Source organism: Chrysemys picta, chromosome 2 (assembly GCF_011386835.1).
Source record: "Chrysemys picta bellii isolate R12L10 chromosome 2, ASM1138683v2, whole genome shotgun sequence".
In the NCBI taxonomy this organism is placed as follows: domain Eukaryota; kingdom Metazoa; phylum Chordata; order Testudines; family Emydidae; genus Chrysemys; species Chrysemys picta.
This window is the reverse complement of record NC_088792.1, coordinates 196643081-196659822: the sequence shown is the minus strand read 5'-3', so window position 1 is coordinate 196659822 and position 16742 is coordinate 196643081. Positions and strand designations below refer to the sequence as shown.

The following is a 16742-nucleotide window of genomic DNA, read 5'->3' as shown; positions in this document are numbered from 1 at the left end:
GCGCGCATATAACAGTGGAACTGCCATACTTCTCCATAGAGATTCATGTTCAAGTCAACAGGGTATGATTCAACTAGCTTTTGGGAACCTTGTGAATATTGTTCGTCAGATAAGTCCACATCATTTAGAAAAGAAAATATACTTGATACTTCTTTGTATATTTCACCTCTCCTCTTCATATGAGCTTCAAATGTTTCAATTATAGCCTAGTAAGTAGATACGTGAAATTTGTCTCTAGGATTCAATGCTGTTTCTGTTGCACTGCTATCATTTGCTTGTTTTTCCCTAATTCACTTGAGGGACTGGGCTTCTTTGTAGTTAGTGTCAGGCAAGCTATCTTTTGATATGTCTTCAAATCTTTCAAAATCATTCCTCAAAGTATGTAAGTGGTCTGCTGATGATTGTCAGATGTCTGCATGTTTTCAAATCCAATTATTTTTCTTGGAGAGCTTGACTTGTGTGGTAAAAGTGTTGTAAAATTTCATTCCACATGGTCAACATGAATATAAACTCTAGTCCTTGCATCTTGTTTGCAATGTTTTCTGCCTCTCATATAGTTTCTTCCTTTTGTGATTGTTCTTCAGCTATACTTTCTAATGCATCCACAATCTTTAAGTAGGACTCAGGAATTGCACGTGCTGCCACTGCATGTGCCTCCCAGCGAGTATTAGAAAGAGATTTCAACACATGATCATTGCCCAAATATGTTTAAGAACTGTCCATCGGTGTGTTGAGGCAGAGAAAAATGTATAAAGTAACTGGACTGTTGAGAAAAACCTTACTGCCACCGGACAACAATCAACAGCACTGCGGCCAACAAGATTGAGAGAGTGTGCAGCACATGGTATGAATATGGCATATTTGTTCTGTTCTAAAAGCTTCTTCTGCATCCCTTGATAATGCCCTGACACGTTGGCAGCGTTGTCGTAAGACTGACCTCTGCACTTCGAGAAATCTATTTTGCAAACTTGGCACAGATAATGCAGTACTTGATTTGCCATTTCTTCACGAGTGTGGCTTTTCAAATTGAGGAATGTTATAAATCATTCAACTGGTTTTCAAACTGTGAGAGACACATATCTTAGTACAATACTCAATTAATCAATATGTGAAAGATCAGGTGTAGAGTCAACAGATAAACTGAAGTACCCAGCAGTACTTTTTTCAGAGTAGCAGCCGTGTTAGTCTGTATCCGCAAAAAGAACAGGAGTACTTGTGGCACCTTAGAGACTAACAAATTTATTAGAGCATAAGCTTTCGTGGACTACAGCCCACTTCTTCGGATGCATACCGAATTCGGATTTCTTTGAACGAACTTTGTCACTCAATAGATCAATGAGTTCATCACATATTGTCTTGGATAAGTATGATGGGTTACCTTTGCCAGCATTCCCATATTTTGAGATATGGCCTGCTAAAAATGGGTCAAACTGAGCCACAAGCTCCAACAATCCCAAGAAATTTCCATTCTGCAATGATCCAAATGTGTCATTTGATCCCCGGAAAGGCAGACCACATTCAGCTATGTTTGAATAACAGCTATAACACGCTGCAAGACATGTTGCCAGTATTCACGCTCCCCTTTAATTTGTTCTTCCAATTTTTGTGTCAATCCAAAGCCCTGTCTTCGATTTAAATATGTCAACATTGAATCTCTGTGAGTAGTGCTATTTTCATGTGTTCAATTAAAACAGTATTCCACCAGTCACTAAATCCAATGGCAGAAAAGCGGGATGTTGAAGGTTTACATGCAAAAAGTTTGCAAACAAAACAGTACACAGACCCTGTTGATGGTGAATACAGTAGCCATTCTCAAGTGTATTTCTCACCATTCGCTTTCATGCCGAAAAATGTTTTTTGTGGACAATATCTTGTTTAATTGCCATTGGTAAAAGTCCAATGTGATTTGTCAAATGGCCCAGTGTGGTCATTTGATCCACGATCTATCCAGTAAGCTACATCATCGGTACTGAAATCAACCCACATACCAGAATCTTTTCTCCTATTATTTACAGTATGAGCAGGTTCAGTCTCTGACACATCCACACCTTCTAGAAGAATGTCTGTTTTACCACCAGGAGTAGGATGATCAGTTACAGTCTCTGATTTCCTCGCATTATTTTGATCTATGTTAGTAGGACACCCCCCTGGTTTAGGTGGGGATAAGTAATAAAAAGAGAACAGAAAACAGGGGAAGAGTGTGTAGTGAAGTCTAAGGAAGTCTAACAAAGTTCTGATTTTTCCCATGATGACTACTTCAATGCTTTTTTTGAAATATCAAATATATATATTTTTTTTAAATCTCTTTTTTTTTTTGGTGTCCCTGCTTTGCTGGTGTCCTAAGCACATGCTTAGTCTGCCTATTGGGTAATCCAGCCCTAACACTCTCCCAAGTAACCCAATAGTAAAATGCAAGTAATGCTGCCTCAGAAGGGTGTTATGATACTTAATTAGCTATCAATTATACAGTATGTTCTATAGACATAAGATGATAAAAGTGCTGTGCAATATTATCTTTATCTGGCTTCCCTACAACATAACACTGCCATACATGCAAATAAGTGGCTTGTGCAGCAAAATAGGAGATGTAAAATCTTCACTGATTTTGACTGACTATGTTAGTGGAGCTTCTGTAATTGTGATGGAAAGGAAAAGCAGCAAATATCTAGTGCCACAGAATCTTTAGGGCTAGCCCTGTCTTTATATTATTTGTCTGTTTGGAATATGTAGTAGTAGTAATACATAGTTTTGTTTTTTTCTATGTAGCACTTTTCATCAGTAGATCTCAAAGTGCATTACAAAAAAGGTTGCTATCATCCTAATTTTTTTCAGATGGGGAAACTGAGGCAAAGAGGTGTAGTTACTTGCAAATGTAGACCAGCTGGAAAGCAGGCAATATATCTTGTCTCCTGAGTCCCAGTCCAGTGTTCTATCCATTGGCCCACACTGTCTATCTGGCCAAGATTTGACTGCACATGTTCTATCCACACATCCATTATAGCAGAGGCTTTCAACTGGTACAAATATGGTACAACTTCATCAATATGATATTTTTCCTCAAAATTTTTTCTGCACTATGAGATAAGACTGTGATATCACTCAAGGGGGTCACCATTGTAGACCGTTTCCCTAGGGTTTGATCCTATTGTCACAGTTCAGGGCAACTCCTCCATAATCCCTCAAGGGCACCCACTCTAGACTCTTGGCTCCTTAGCCCTCTCCTTCCTGTCCTGAGTTTTGCAGGCTGTGCAGTTCACTACCAACACAGTGATCTCCCCAGCAAGCCAGACCTGCCTCAAAGGCCAGCCTCTGTGTTTTGCTTTCTCTCTGAAGGCTATAAACAGTGTAACTGCCCACAGTTGTAAGTTACGACACAACCCTTTCTAAGCAAGCACACATTTATTCTTAAGGTGAAAGCATCACAGAGAAAACATTTAAAAAAAAGAGTACCTACATACATGCTAAAAAGCTTACCAGAGGTACCCAGCTCCAACTTTGGGCTTTGAGGGTATTAGCCCTTCAAAACCTACAAGATCATAACTGTCTCAGATTGAGAACCAGAACAACCATGAATTCTTCATTCTTTCCTTTTATAGAGCTTGGGCCTTTGATTTTGACCTCTGATAATAGGTGATCTGTAGACAACTCCTTTGGGTGTAAGTATAAAAGGCTGGGTTTTGGTATAACCAAAGGTGGGAAATGGGTATCTACCTCCCTCTAAAGCAATAGTTCTCAACCTATTTACCTTTGTGGGCTGCATCCAATACCTGTATGGCCCTGAGGATGTCATATGGGTCGCAGCATTATGCTGATTGGGTCGCAAGTGGCCCACAAGCCACAGATTGAGAACCACTGCTCTAGAGATTCCCAGACAAACCACTTAACACTGTTTGTTCCAAAAATCCATTCTTGTCTGGCACATTTTTCAATATAGTCCTTTGAAGTTCATAACACTTCCTAAAGTTCATATCACCTCTCCCTTCTGGAGAGGTTACATATAATCCTGGCCTACGATACATAACCTTTGCATTTAGTACAATGGACTCTGAAGATACTTCTTCCTCCTTACCTCAGTTATTTAGGACTTAGAAATGTGTGAAAAAAACTACAATCTAATTGTTACCTTGATTCTCACATTGTGCCTGCCCTACATTGTGTAACTGATAGGTTCAGTTCGATCTTGAATGGGGGAGGGGGTGTCTGAGCTCCAGATTGCCAGTGGGATCAGCTGAACTCAGATGTAAGAAATATTGAGCATGGTGGAAGAACCAAGCAATTAAATTCATTTTATTTGTAGATTATAATGGGGTAATAGATGTGATCCCATTTCCCTTGGCAGTTGTCCTGATCTCATTTATCCTCTTGGAAACCATATTTCTGCTTCAATAAGCAAACATACCCTTAACTTACTTACCCTTAACTATGTGAACATCAGCAAATGTCCAAATTTAGGTGGAAATATAAATCCTTCTGCAAAATATTCCTATTCTCTTAGTCAGCATTGTATAGGTATGCACAACATTGAGAATGGAAAGGAGGGTTGGTGATAGACCAAATGCATTTTTCAGGATTTTTTCCCCAAAAGAGTAGAATTACACTGAAGTCCAGATATTAAACGCCTTCGGGAACTTTTCCTATTGGTACTTATTATCTGGCTTGTAATTTTACCTTTTCTGCTGCTTCTGATGCTGAATGGTGTAACTTTAACTCCTAATTCTGTCTTATGACTTTTCTATACAGAAAAACCAACCACATGCTTTTGGTATAATAAAATGACTTTTAGTTTAAATTTGTGAAAACAAAACACAAGAATGAAAATAAAGTCTCTATGAGAGAGAGAGCAGTGTGTGTCTCTCGATCAGCTACTGTTTTTGAAGACAGATAGATTTCTTATAATTTAAAGGGCAATCCCCAGTAATTGACGGCATCACAGTTGCATATGCCATATACCCCCCCATTTCAAAACTAAGCATCTAAACCTTGTCAAATAAACTTAATATTAATGCATAAGAAAATCTATTTGATTGTCATATTTAATTTGACTTAACAATACAAAAATATACATCCAAAACTCTAGGTGCCCGTGTGATCAATTAAAAATATAATTTTAATTTTAAAAGGCCCTGATTTTCAGACGTGCTGAGAACTCACAAATCAAGACTTGCAACTGAAATCTATGGAAGCTGCAGGTGTTGCAGGTTCAACGGAACTGGAGAGACTGCTAGAAAGCCTAGTGATCTGTGACCTACCCTTCCACCACCATTTGTCCCCATTTTCGCTTGTAACAATACTTGAAACTATATTTCTTGAAGTGTGTTTAACAGGATTTAAAAGTATTTCATGATAAAATGATTTGATCATGGGGCAGCCAACCAATAGAAATGGAGCTAAGCTGAATTAAAGCCATTAAAAAAACAAATGAACAAATACCATGTTGAAGTAGTTTTCTGATGAACTGGTGATGAACCACACTCCTAGCTTGCAGTGTAGATATAGTTATGTTGTAACAATGATCCAGAAACATTTAATAAATTGGAAATAATATTATGAATGTTCTGCAAAGTCAAATAGCAATTAAAACTGGCTGGGAGCATCTGACTGGTAATGAAAAAATGGCAGAAGCTCCTGGTTCATATGCATAAAAATGAGAACAAAGCATTACGCTAAAATAACTTGTTATTTGCTTTAATTTTTTCAAGATGAAATGTTGGTAAATAATTTGTTACTGGACTTTCATTTAGGTTGTGTTTAAAATTAATGTATTAACTTTAAAACTAATCACCATAATATACAAATCACTGAAACAAGCTAGATGTTAGATTGTAGAAGCGTCAATGCTTAACTACAGCATCCATTCTTTTGCTTATACACCTCTACCCCGATATAATGCTGTCCTCGGGAGTCAAAAAATCTTACTGCGTTATAGGTGAAACCGCATTATATCAAACTTGCTTTGATCTGCCGGAGTGCGCAGCCCCCCCCCCCCCGAGCGCTGCTTTACCGCGTTATATCCGAATTCATGTTATATCAGGCCACGTTATATCGGGGTAGAGGTGTACTGGCAGGACTGGCACTTTTCCTTAAGATACTGAGCAGGTGAGTAAGGGGGCATAAGTGACTGCCCTATGCAGCCTGCTCAATTCACCACTCTGTGTGTGGGGCTGAAAGTAGATTCTAGTCATCCCTCTCCCCAAGCAGGTGAGTAAAATTGGTTATAGAGAAGTGGGGAATGGGTGGAATCAAGGCTTTACTCCTCTCTCCCAAGCACTGGCTAGCAGAGCTGAGTTAGTTTGATGTGGGAAGTATACTGTGTTCTGTAGATGACTGTAGCAAAGAAGTAATGGGGACAGACCATCCTTGTGCTGCTCTTGGAGTTGGGACTGCTATATGTCACTCCTTAAGCAAATGTCAATTTTCTTAAGAGATATAGGATGAAGTCTTGAGGTCTTTAGTTTTGTTTTATTCTTTTCTTACGCAGACAAATTCTGAGATTTTGCTTGAGCAAAAAGCTTAATAAGGGCGTCACAGTTTGGGCAGAAAAGTAAAGTGGAATCTACAGTCTGGCTTCTGATGTGCTCATGGTTCTAAAGATTTTCTAATTTATTGGACATATGTGTTTGTTATATTTACAACTAATATTCACTTCTCCTTATCTGTTTTAGGTGTGAAATTAGATTAAGAATCGAAACATGAATCTAGACTCTGTCCATAAATTATCTGACAAGACACAGATTTTCAAGACCCAACAAAGACAGTCTTATGAACTAGATGAAGGTAGCAAAGCAACAGGTAACCTCTGTAACTCAAGTTTACCATCTCAAAGGCTCCATCCATACTCCTCTCACCATCCGTGTATGCATATTAGTAACAACAATGACTGGGAGATTTCTGAAGAGCTCCGACTTCGGGAGCTGGAAGAAGTTAAGGCTAGAGCTGCCCAAATGGAGAAGACCATGCGCTGGTGGTCAGACTGCACTGCCAACTGGCGGGAGAAATGGAGCAAAGTTAGAATAGAAAGGAATAAAGCCCGGGAGGAAGGGAGACAATTGAGAATCAAACTGGAGACCACAATGAAGGAACTGAGTGCACTGAAAAAGCTAAACCAAGACTTACTAATTGAAAAGGAAGAGTGGGAAACTGAAGTTAGTTGGAAAAAGAAACTCAATTTCTCAGATATGCCCTGTATGACAGAAAAGGAGTACCAGTTAGTGTGTCTGGAACAAAAACCTGTTAAAGATGTGATCAAGAACAAAATCCTTGTGGTACAAGAAATGCATAAGGTAAAGGGAACTATACGTTTGTATGTTCTGAAATCTGCATTTTTATCAAGTCTACATAAGGTCCACTTTTCTATGCTTCATGGTAACACTGTACATGTATGCCTGTCTCCACTCCTAAAATTTCAGTACATAATGCTCTAGTTATATAGAAACTATATATAAACTAGAAGACCAATTTGCATTATCACTCGTATATAAACAGTTGCCATGGGGGCAGTTAATGAGCTGATAATTTGGGCTCCCCTGTGACTTGTATATCTTTCCCCCTTCAAAAAGCAATGTAGGTTTTCTTGAGTCCAGTCATTAAAGTCTTTACTGGTATATGGACACAGGTAGAACTGAAAATGAGTGGACGCTATTTACATAGTCCTGGTCTTCCAAAATTCTTCCTGCCCTTCACAGTTAATTCTAGTGAATAACTTTGAGTTCCTTGAGGGAGGGGGGGACATCCCCTTCCTGCAGAATAGGAGTATTTTTAAAGAGCCAGGACTGTAGTTATGTTGTTTCTTGGTAATATAGAATCAGAAGGTGGCTATGGACTCTTAATGAGTGGAATAGTTTGGTGCAACTTTTCCAGCTCTACAGTTGCCTTTTTTAAAAGAAAGGAACTAGTTTTAGCAAATGGAACTGTACCCTCTTCCTTTGTCAGTATTCATTCCAGCACTGGATATATATTATATACCCATCGTAAACAGCATCACCTATAACCTGTATTGACTATAGGCATGATTCAAAGCCCGCCCAACTCAAAGTTTACAATGACGTGAATAGACTATGAGTCAGGGCCTTCAGCATGTGCATCTTTTGTTAGAATTTCCACTGACACTGCTGTGAGGTGAGCTACAGTATGTACTGTGACCCTGAATAGACATTGTACTGGCACTTGAGAATCAACCTGTAAAAAGATTGACCTATTATACATTTCATTGTGCATTTCTTCTGTATGCACACTCAAAGAAGGGGCTTAGATATGGAGCCAAATTCTCTGCTGATGTAATTCCTTTTATTTCAGTGGAGTTATTCCAGTAGAGAATTTTGGCCTCAAGTTTATTATGAACTCTTAAGATTTTTGCAACAATTGGAAAATTATATTTGTACCTTATTCAGAAGGACTAGCCAGTGATTGGATTCTAATGTGTTGGGCAGAGTTTCCTGCTAGTTCACTAGGCTTAATGAAAATGTTGTGCTGTTTTATGATTTGTCCAGGTATTATTATTATTATTATTATTATTATCATCATCATCCAACTTTTTATCAGGCTGATCTTGACGAGTGGTCACATCATGTAACTAAGATATTTTTAATTTAAGAAGAAATGTGTTGAATTAAATACAAAACACTATGTTCCCTCTTAAAACTATATTTGCAATATTGATTTTAAAATGAACTAATTTAATTAGACAAGGTGATTATTCAAGGTATACACATTGGTCTTTGAATCTATGTATTTAATCTCCATTGACATCCATAAAAAGTATAGTAATTCTCTTGACTTTACTATTACACATACACACTATGATCCGTGCATCTATCTTTGTTATAGAAGACAACTACAGTCTTTTTTTTTTGTTATTCATAAAGACTGTCATCAACCATCGAGATGTGCAGCTAACAGCTCCCAAAACACAACAGCACATAGCACCATGAGAAAAATCTGGTGCTCACGGTCAAGAAAGTTAATATCTTGTAAGAGCTCAAAGTTGACATCCCGAACTTTCTCCCAGTGACTCGAGAGATTTTCAAAACATAAGAAGCTCGACCAGCAGCCTGAGGGTTTGTTTGAAGTAAAGAAAATTCAATACTTCCACCAATAGAAAGGTTTTTCTCAGGATTACTATTCACATTCAGCATCCCAGCCTCTGTAATTTTGGTTTCCTTCTCAACCCTATGGATTGGTGTTTCATTTGAAGTGAGTGTGTCAAGTTCTTGTATCATCTGGTTAATTGCATTAATGGATGAAGCTATCTTGCCAGAAGGCCTATTATTGTAATGGTCTGCAGTTATACCCACTTCACCAGTTATTTTACCATGCTTCTTCTGTGCATCTGTAAAGGTAAACGATTCTTGGAAAGCTGAACTTGTTAGCGGTGGCTTTTCACTCGTCACCAAAACATTTGTAGCTGTTTAGTGTTTCTGCAGACACCATTTCTTTATTGGTAACAGTACTGGGATTCACAGCACTCAGTATTTGTTGTTTAGCAATCCTATTTAAAACTCAAAAACACTGAAATACAGCAGGGCTGCCATGCAGGGGCCCCCACGAGAATGTCGGAGACTCCCCTCTGCCTCCCTCATCCCCCAGTGCCTCAGTGCGCCACGTCCTGGAGTGGCCCTGGACAGAGCTAAAGCCGCATGGCTCCAGTGGGATCTGAGCTCCTCCCGCTCAGAGCTGCATGGTAAGGGGGCGGGGCTGCGAGCTGCAGCTGAGCGGTGGGAACTCAGGTCCCACTGGAGCCACGCTGCTGAAGCGCTGTCCAGGGCCGCTCCTGGATGCGGCACGCTGAAGCTCCGGGAGAGTGGGGAGGCGGGGGTAAGCGGCATGGTAAGGGGGCCAGGGCCGGGGGGGGTTGGATAAGGGGCAGGGAGTCCCAGGGACAGTCAGGGGATAGAGAGGGGGCAGAGGTTTGGGGGGGGGGCGGTCAGGGGACAGGGAACGGGGGATTGGATCATGGGCGTTCCGGGGATCTGTCAGGACTCAGCGGGGAGGTGGATAGGGGTCGGGGCAGTCAGGGGACAGGGAGCAGGGGGGATTCGTGGGCAATATCCTACACACTTTTTTATATATTTAACACTATTATAAATGCTGGAGGCAAAGCAGGATTTGAGTTGGAGGCTGACAGCTCACAACCCCCAATAATAACCTCGTGACCCCCTGAGGGGTCCCGGGTTAATTTAATTTTAGCAATTTAATTTAATTTAATTCACATGCATGTGCTATTTTGAGCATTTCAGTTTTCACAACATAGGCTCATACCAGATTCTGGAACAAGTTCAAATGCTCAGTTTGTGGAGTATGTACATAAACTATACTAAAGACAAACCCACAGTAACCGTCTCCAGTTTGTGAGGGACCCCATGGAGCCAATCTCTAGGAAACAGATAAATTCATGGAGGTTAAGTCCATTAATGGCTATTAGCCAGGATAGGTAAGGAATGGTGTCCCTAGCCTCTGTCAGAGGGTGGAGATGGATGGCAGGAGACATCACTTGATCATTACCTGTTAGGTTCACTCCCTCTGGGGCACTTGGCATTGGCCACTGTCGGTAAACAGGATACTGGGCTGGATGGACCTTTGGTCTGACCATTCTTATGTTCTAACCTAAATTAACCCAAAGTTATGGAGACAGATATGAGTCAAGGAAGCCAGCAGAGTATCAGAAACCTGGAAAAATCTCTGACTGGATGGGCTCAGGCGTTTGGTCACAAGCTGAGGTGGTTCAAAAGTTTTGGATTATTTTTAAGCAGAATTTTTTTATTGTTTCTTTAAACAATCAAACACAGCAAGCAGCAAATATTTGGCCACACACTTCTGAAACCCCAAACCATGTTCAGGTTTTGGCAGACTAATTTCAACTTTTCAATTAAAAAAATTCACAACAAATTTTGAAGGAAAGCAGACCTTGTCCGTGATTTTTTTCTGCTTTTTAAAAACCCCTAGTTTTCGATCCAAAAAAAGTTTTGATGGAAAATATTTGTCCAACCCTTTTAATGAGTTTTAATGCCTTTTAGCACTAGCTGATGCTGAGAACCAGTGATAACTTCTTTTCAAATCACCTTTACAAGGTTTCTCAAAACTGGGTTTGTGCTGAGATGCGGAAGGTTTTTAAATGTTTATTTTTCCCAGGGCTGCCCCGGGGGTAGGGAGGAGGGGGCAAGTGGGGCATTTTGCCCCAAGCCCCACAGGGGCCCCCACGAAAATATAGTATTCTATAGTATTGCAACTTTTTTTTGGAAGGGGCCCCTGAAATTGCTTTGCCCCAGGCCCCCTGAATCCTCCGGGTGGCCCTGTAATACAGAATTCAAATCAATGAAAACCCAAACAGTATTTTCTGTTTATAGTCCAGTGGTGAAACTCTGGTCCTAGAGATTTTCCACTGACTTCAACAGGGCCAGAACTTCACCCTCAGTCGCAAATTCTACACAGATGTATGTTATTAACTGTTTGGCAGAGTGACTAAAATGTGTAATCTACAGGGCCTAAAGGAGGGAATGACACAAATATATTTTAACTGATGAAGGATAATGTGCCAGCTGCTTTATAGTTTCAGTTTGTTAAAAATTGCCTGGGAATATCCATTTACCTAATTTACAGTATCTTTTATAATATAATTTTCATGCATCATGTTAAAAAGTTTTGATAATGTCAGATGAACAGAGTTGTCAGGAACAGTATAGAGATTTATTGAGAGAAAGTGAATTAGTTTATAACTAATTGGAGGAAACACAATTTATTGTATTTCTGAAGTTAGCTGGATTTCTCTTGGGACAACTTCAATTTACTTAATTATGGATTAAATTTGGTTCCCACAATTCTTCATGCAAAATCATTTGCCTTCGCAAAACAGAAATCTATTTAGGCATAAACTCTTTTCCCTTCCCCTACACCATTTCTGTCCCCACAGAAAAAAACCCAGTGGACATCAATGGGATTTGGATTAGACTCTTCAGGGTCAGATGTGGGACCTTTTGAAAATGCTAGTTGAGAAGAATATTTCAATGCCTGAGAGAAACAGATCCTTGGCTTCTCACCACGCTGGTTGGACACACCTTTTTTGGGGGTGTAGAGTGCCATCAGCCACACTAGCTGATCATCATGGTGGTCAGGGGCATTATTGACCACATTCTATGTGCAAGATGTGTGATTCTTCCTTCGTTGTGGCTGTACATGTTTGAACAGCATGACAGTCCTTGTAGACTTCATTATGAGATGACTGTTCCTAACATATGTTTGTATTTTCTGGCTTAGGATGTTTTGTTCTTATGTTTTTTTCTCAGGATGTGGAGACCACTGAAAACACATTAAGAAAGAACCAGGGTACAAGATTCAATCTGAGGCTTACTGACTCCTTTGCCCCTGGCATTGGTCTGGAAAAGCCTAGACAAAGGCTCGACAACGTAGTCCATCCTCCAGAGAATGAATTAATACATGTTTCTGCTTTGCATTTGCAATTGGATGAGTCACAGAAAATCTTACAGAAGGAAAGAGAGTAAGTGCAAAATTGATTCTCCCTAGAGCAAGTTACTTAAATAAATAAAACCAGTGTTCTAAAATGGTCACATGACCATTAATTTCTGGTAAGAGGCATATATTTAAATATTTTAGGAGGAACAAACTTAGTATAAGGATGTTTGTTTCATGTTGACAACATATTTCTGCGTTTTGTGAAGATTTCCTCAATATTTCGGAAGTATGGTGTCATATACTTGAGACTCTATATGGCTATCTGTAAAAATGTGAAGTTGGAATTGGCCAAGGATGCTTGCTTGCTATTTGATATCAGTATTACTGTACCTGGTCTTCGATATGTTGTTACCAGAATGTATTCTCCATAGCATTACACTTGGAAGCTTCAGCTAGTGCCAGGGCCGGCTCCAGGCACCAGCCAACCAAGCTCGTGCTTGGGGCGGCACCTGGTAAGGGGCGGCCAATCTTGGAGTGGCAGGGGGGCAGTGCGGCGCAGTGCTTGGCGGGGGTTCAGCAGCTCAGCGGGGGTGTTCGGCGGCGCGGCGCTCCACAGGGAGGGGTTTGGCAGCGCTCCGCACGGGGGGTGTTCAGCAGCGTGGCGCTCCGCGGGAGTTTCGGCGTTGCTCCGCGCGGGGGGCTTCAGCAGTGCAGTGCTCCGCAGGGGGAGGGGGGCATTCGGCGGCGCTCAGCGGGGGTTCAGCAGCTCGGCAGGGGTTCAGCAGCTCGGTGGGGTGTGTTTGGCAGCGCGGCGGGGGCGGGGGCTGTTCGGCGGCGCTCGGCGGGGGGTTTTGGCGGCGCAGCACTCGGTGGGGGGGGGGGTTCGGCAGGGCGGGGCGGTGCTTGGGGGAGGTGTTACGGCGGGGCGGCACTTTTGTTTGCTGCTTGGGGCGGCAAAAAAGTTAGAGCCGGCCCTGGTTAATGTAGAATGACTCCATGTGTGCTCAATGGTGAGGGGCTTTGGGTTGAAAGGTGCTACACAGATACGAAGTATTAATAGTATTATCTATACACCTCAAAATAAGCTCCATCTAGGAACTGGATAATTTAAGACTAGAAAAAGAATACAGAGCCTTCCTTTCACGGCATTCGGAATAGGCAATAAAATGCAGACGAAATTCAATGTTGATAAATGCGAAGTAATGCACATTGTAAAACATAAGCCCAACTACACATACAAAATGTTTGATTCTAAATTAGCTGTTACCACTCAAGAAAGAGATCTTGGAGTCATTGTGGATAGTTCCTCTGAAAACATCCAATCAATGTGCAGCGACAGTCAAAAAAGCTAACAGAATTTTGGAAATCATTAGGTAAGGATAGATAATAAGACAGAAAATATCATATTGCCTCTATGTAAATCCATGGTATACCCACATTTTGAATACTGCGTGCAGATGTGGTTGCTCCATCTCAAAAAAGATGCATTGGAATTGAAAAAGTTCAGAAAAGGGCAACAAATGAATAGGGGTTTGGAACAGCTTCCCTATGAGGAGAGATTAATAAGACAGGGACTTTTCACCTTGGAAAAGAGACGATTAAGGAGGGATATGATAGAGGTCTATAAAATCATGACTGGTGTAGAAAAAGTAAATAAGGAAGTGTTATTTACTCCTTCTCATAACACAAGAACCTAGGGGTCACCAAATGAAATTAATAGGCAGCAGGTTTAAAACAAACAAAAGGATGTATTTATTCACACAACGCACAGTCAACCTATGGAACTCTTTGCCAGAGAATGTTTTGAAGTCCAAGACTATAACAGGATTCAAAAAAGAGATATATAAGTTCCTGGAGGATAGGTCCCCCAATGGCTATTAGCCAGGCTGGGCAGGGATGCAAAACCATGCTCTGAAGTGTCCCTAGCCTCCGTTTGCCAGAAGCTGGGAATGGGCGACAGGGGATGGATCACTTGATGATTCCCTGTTCTGCTCATTCCCTCTGAAGCACCTAGCATTGGTCACTGTCAGAAAACTGGATACTGGGCTAGATGAACCATTGGTCCGACCCAGTATGACCATTCTTATGTTTGGTTAAGATAAGTAGTGAATGTCTGGTATCTGTTTGGTGCTCTGAAGGAAGAGACTTGGTGATCTCATTCTAGCTGGTAAGAGACAGGTGTCTGCATCAGAGCCATTACTGGGAATAAGGGATTAGCTGATCGTCCCTATGGGACGTCAGTCTAGAAAAAGGATTGAGAAACATTGATTGGGTCTTGCAAGAAAACTTGCAGTGTGTGCTGTGCCCATGAAGTCAGAAGACTTCAGTCACCAGAACTGTTGTTCCAATAAGAACTTAAGTTAACTGAAAAAGGAAAAAGAAGAAAATTTCCCCTCCTCAACAACAGCAGAAGTAGATTAAACAATTTCAGTACAAAGAATTAGCAACACTTGGCTATGATGGAGCAATGTTTTCCATTATTACTTTTTTTTTTTTGGCAACTATCTTGTGGATATTGTGAGTCTGTGGATGTGTTTTGTTTATGGATCAGTTTTGGCATGCAATCAGTGCAAGACTATCACACAGCTATTCCCCCCCCCCCCATAATAACAGAATGTTTCTAAAGGTTATAGTGACTGTATTTTCTGTATAAATCTGTCTGCTCTCTTAAACTCACCACAGCTCTGTAAGTGGGTGGCTGATGTTAGCAGTCACAAGAAAATAGTATGTCTTTCAAATGCCTAACAAAACCATTGTGTGCTAATAGTTTTAAGACTCTAATAGTTTTAAAGTAAGTGCAACCTGTTGAAAATGTTAAAGTTCTTGCAAGTTTCATTGTGTCCCCAACTGGGCATGCAGTTAACAATCTTAATAGTGCAACAGAGCCTGCCCTGCGATCTCTAGCAGTTTCTTAGATCCAACACTATGGTGTGCTGAATGCCTCTTGTATGTGATAGGTACCTCAACTCCCATTGATTCCATTGGGAGTTAAAGGTATTCAGAACCTAGCATGAGGCACTTAGTACTCCCCTAGCAGAGATAGAAAAATAAACTGGGAATCAGGAGACCCAGTTTCTATTCTTGGCTCTGCTATTTGATCTGCAGTTTAACCTTGGGTAAGTCACTTCACTTTTCTATGCCTGTATTTTCCCCTCACACTCTTTATCTGCCTTATTTATTTAGATTGCAAACTCTTCAGGGCAAGGACTGCCTCTTATGTGTTTTTGTACAGTTTCTAGGCCAATGGAACAACAGGCTCAATGGGAGCCTCTGAGTACTGGTCCTACTGTAACACAAATAATACATTAGTACTTCATATCCTCATCATGCCATTTGTAAGCACAGTATACAGGAAAACTCCACTTTCCAATGATATTATCTACATAGCCGTTTAATATGTACATTTGATACAACTACCCAAATAGAGCATTTTACACTCATTAGAAGTTCCTTCTTTAATTTACAGTTTCATCCTTTTGCTGTCCAGTGTTAAATGTCCTTTCTGTTTTGTTAATTCACTTTCACTTCTCCTGTACAGTCAGGATCACACTTCCCATTATACATTGTAAAGGTGTGAATTCATCTCTTTAGCTGTCCTGTGCTTCACTGTCTGCTGTTTTTCATGGTTACTAATCAGCCTGGTATCATTATTTTAGCCTTGACTATGCTAATGATGGGTTCAATTTTCTCATCCTGTTCAACTGTAATTTATTATTGCTGGTCATGATGGCCTATGAGAGTAATATTACTTTCTTCAGACTATCAACTATTCTCTGAATTAAAAAAAAATTAAAAAATCAAATTGTGTTTTCTAAATGATATCCAAACTACTGCTTCCTGGCAGAAAACTCGACCTCATTATTGAGAAAAGGGGTGAGACAATGTTATTTATTGGTTGTATTACCATAGCATTTAGAAGCCTTAGTCATGGACCAGGACCCCATTGGGCTAGGCACAGACACAGAATAAAAAGATGCTCCTTACGCAAAGAGCCTACTATCTCAGGATAAGACAAGAGACAACAGATGGATATAGATAGATAAGGAAGTACAAGGAAACAATGAGACAGTATTGGTAAGCATGATAGTCAGTGGTATCAGCGCAGCAGTGCACTAACTGTTGTCAAGTTTTTGAAGGCATTGTGGCAAAAAAGTTTTCTTACCCCCAACTTTATTTAACACCACTGCCAGTCTATAGTAATGGGTGTCTGTGCTATCTGGCACTTGATCACCATATAGCAGGAAGAAAAGCACTTAGAGTTTATAAGATCTGTTTAGGTTTAGTACTTTGGTCAACTAAGCTCATTACAAATCTATCTTTCAGCATGGGTTCATAACAAA

General features: G+C 40.5%; 1 protein-coding gene across 3 annotated transcripts in view; it reads left to right on the top strand.

Annotated features, from left to right (window-relative positions):
- CCDC102B (coiled-coil domain containing 102B) overlaps positions 1-16742 on the top strand; it is a 362186-nt gene that overhangs the window by 49172 nt on the left and 296272 nt on the right. For all 3 annotated transcript variants that reach the window (XM_065585187.1, XM_005281488.4, XM_065585188.1), the window contains exons 2-3: positions 6663-7280; positions 12276-12487. In XM_065585187.1, the coding sequence (XP_065441259.1) occupies positions 6690-7280; positions 12276-12487 (803 nt within the window). In that variant the 5' untranslated portion in view covers positions 6663-6689. The remainder of the gene's footprint in view (positions 1-6662; positions 7281-12275; positions 12488-16742) is intronic.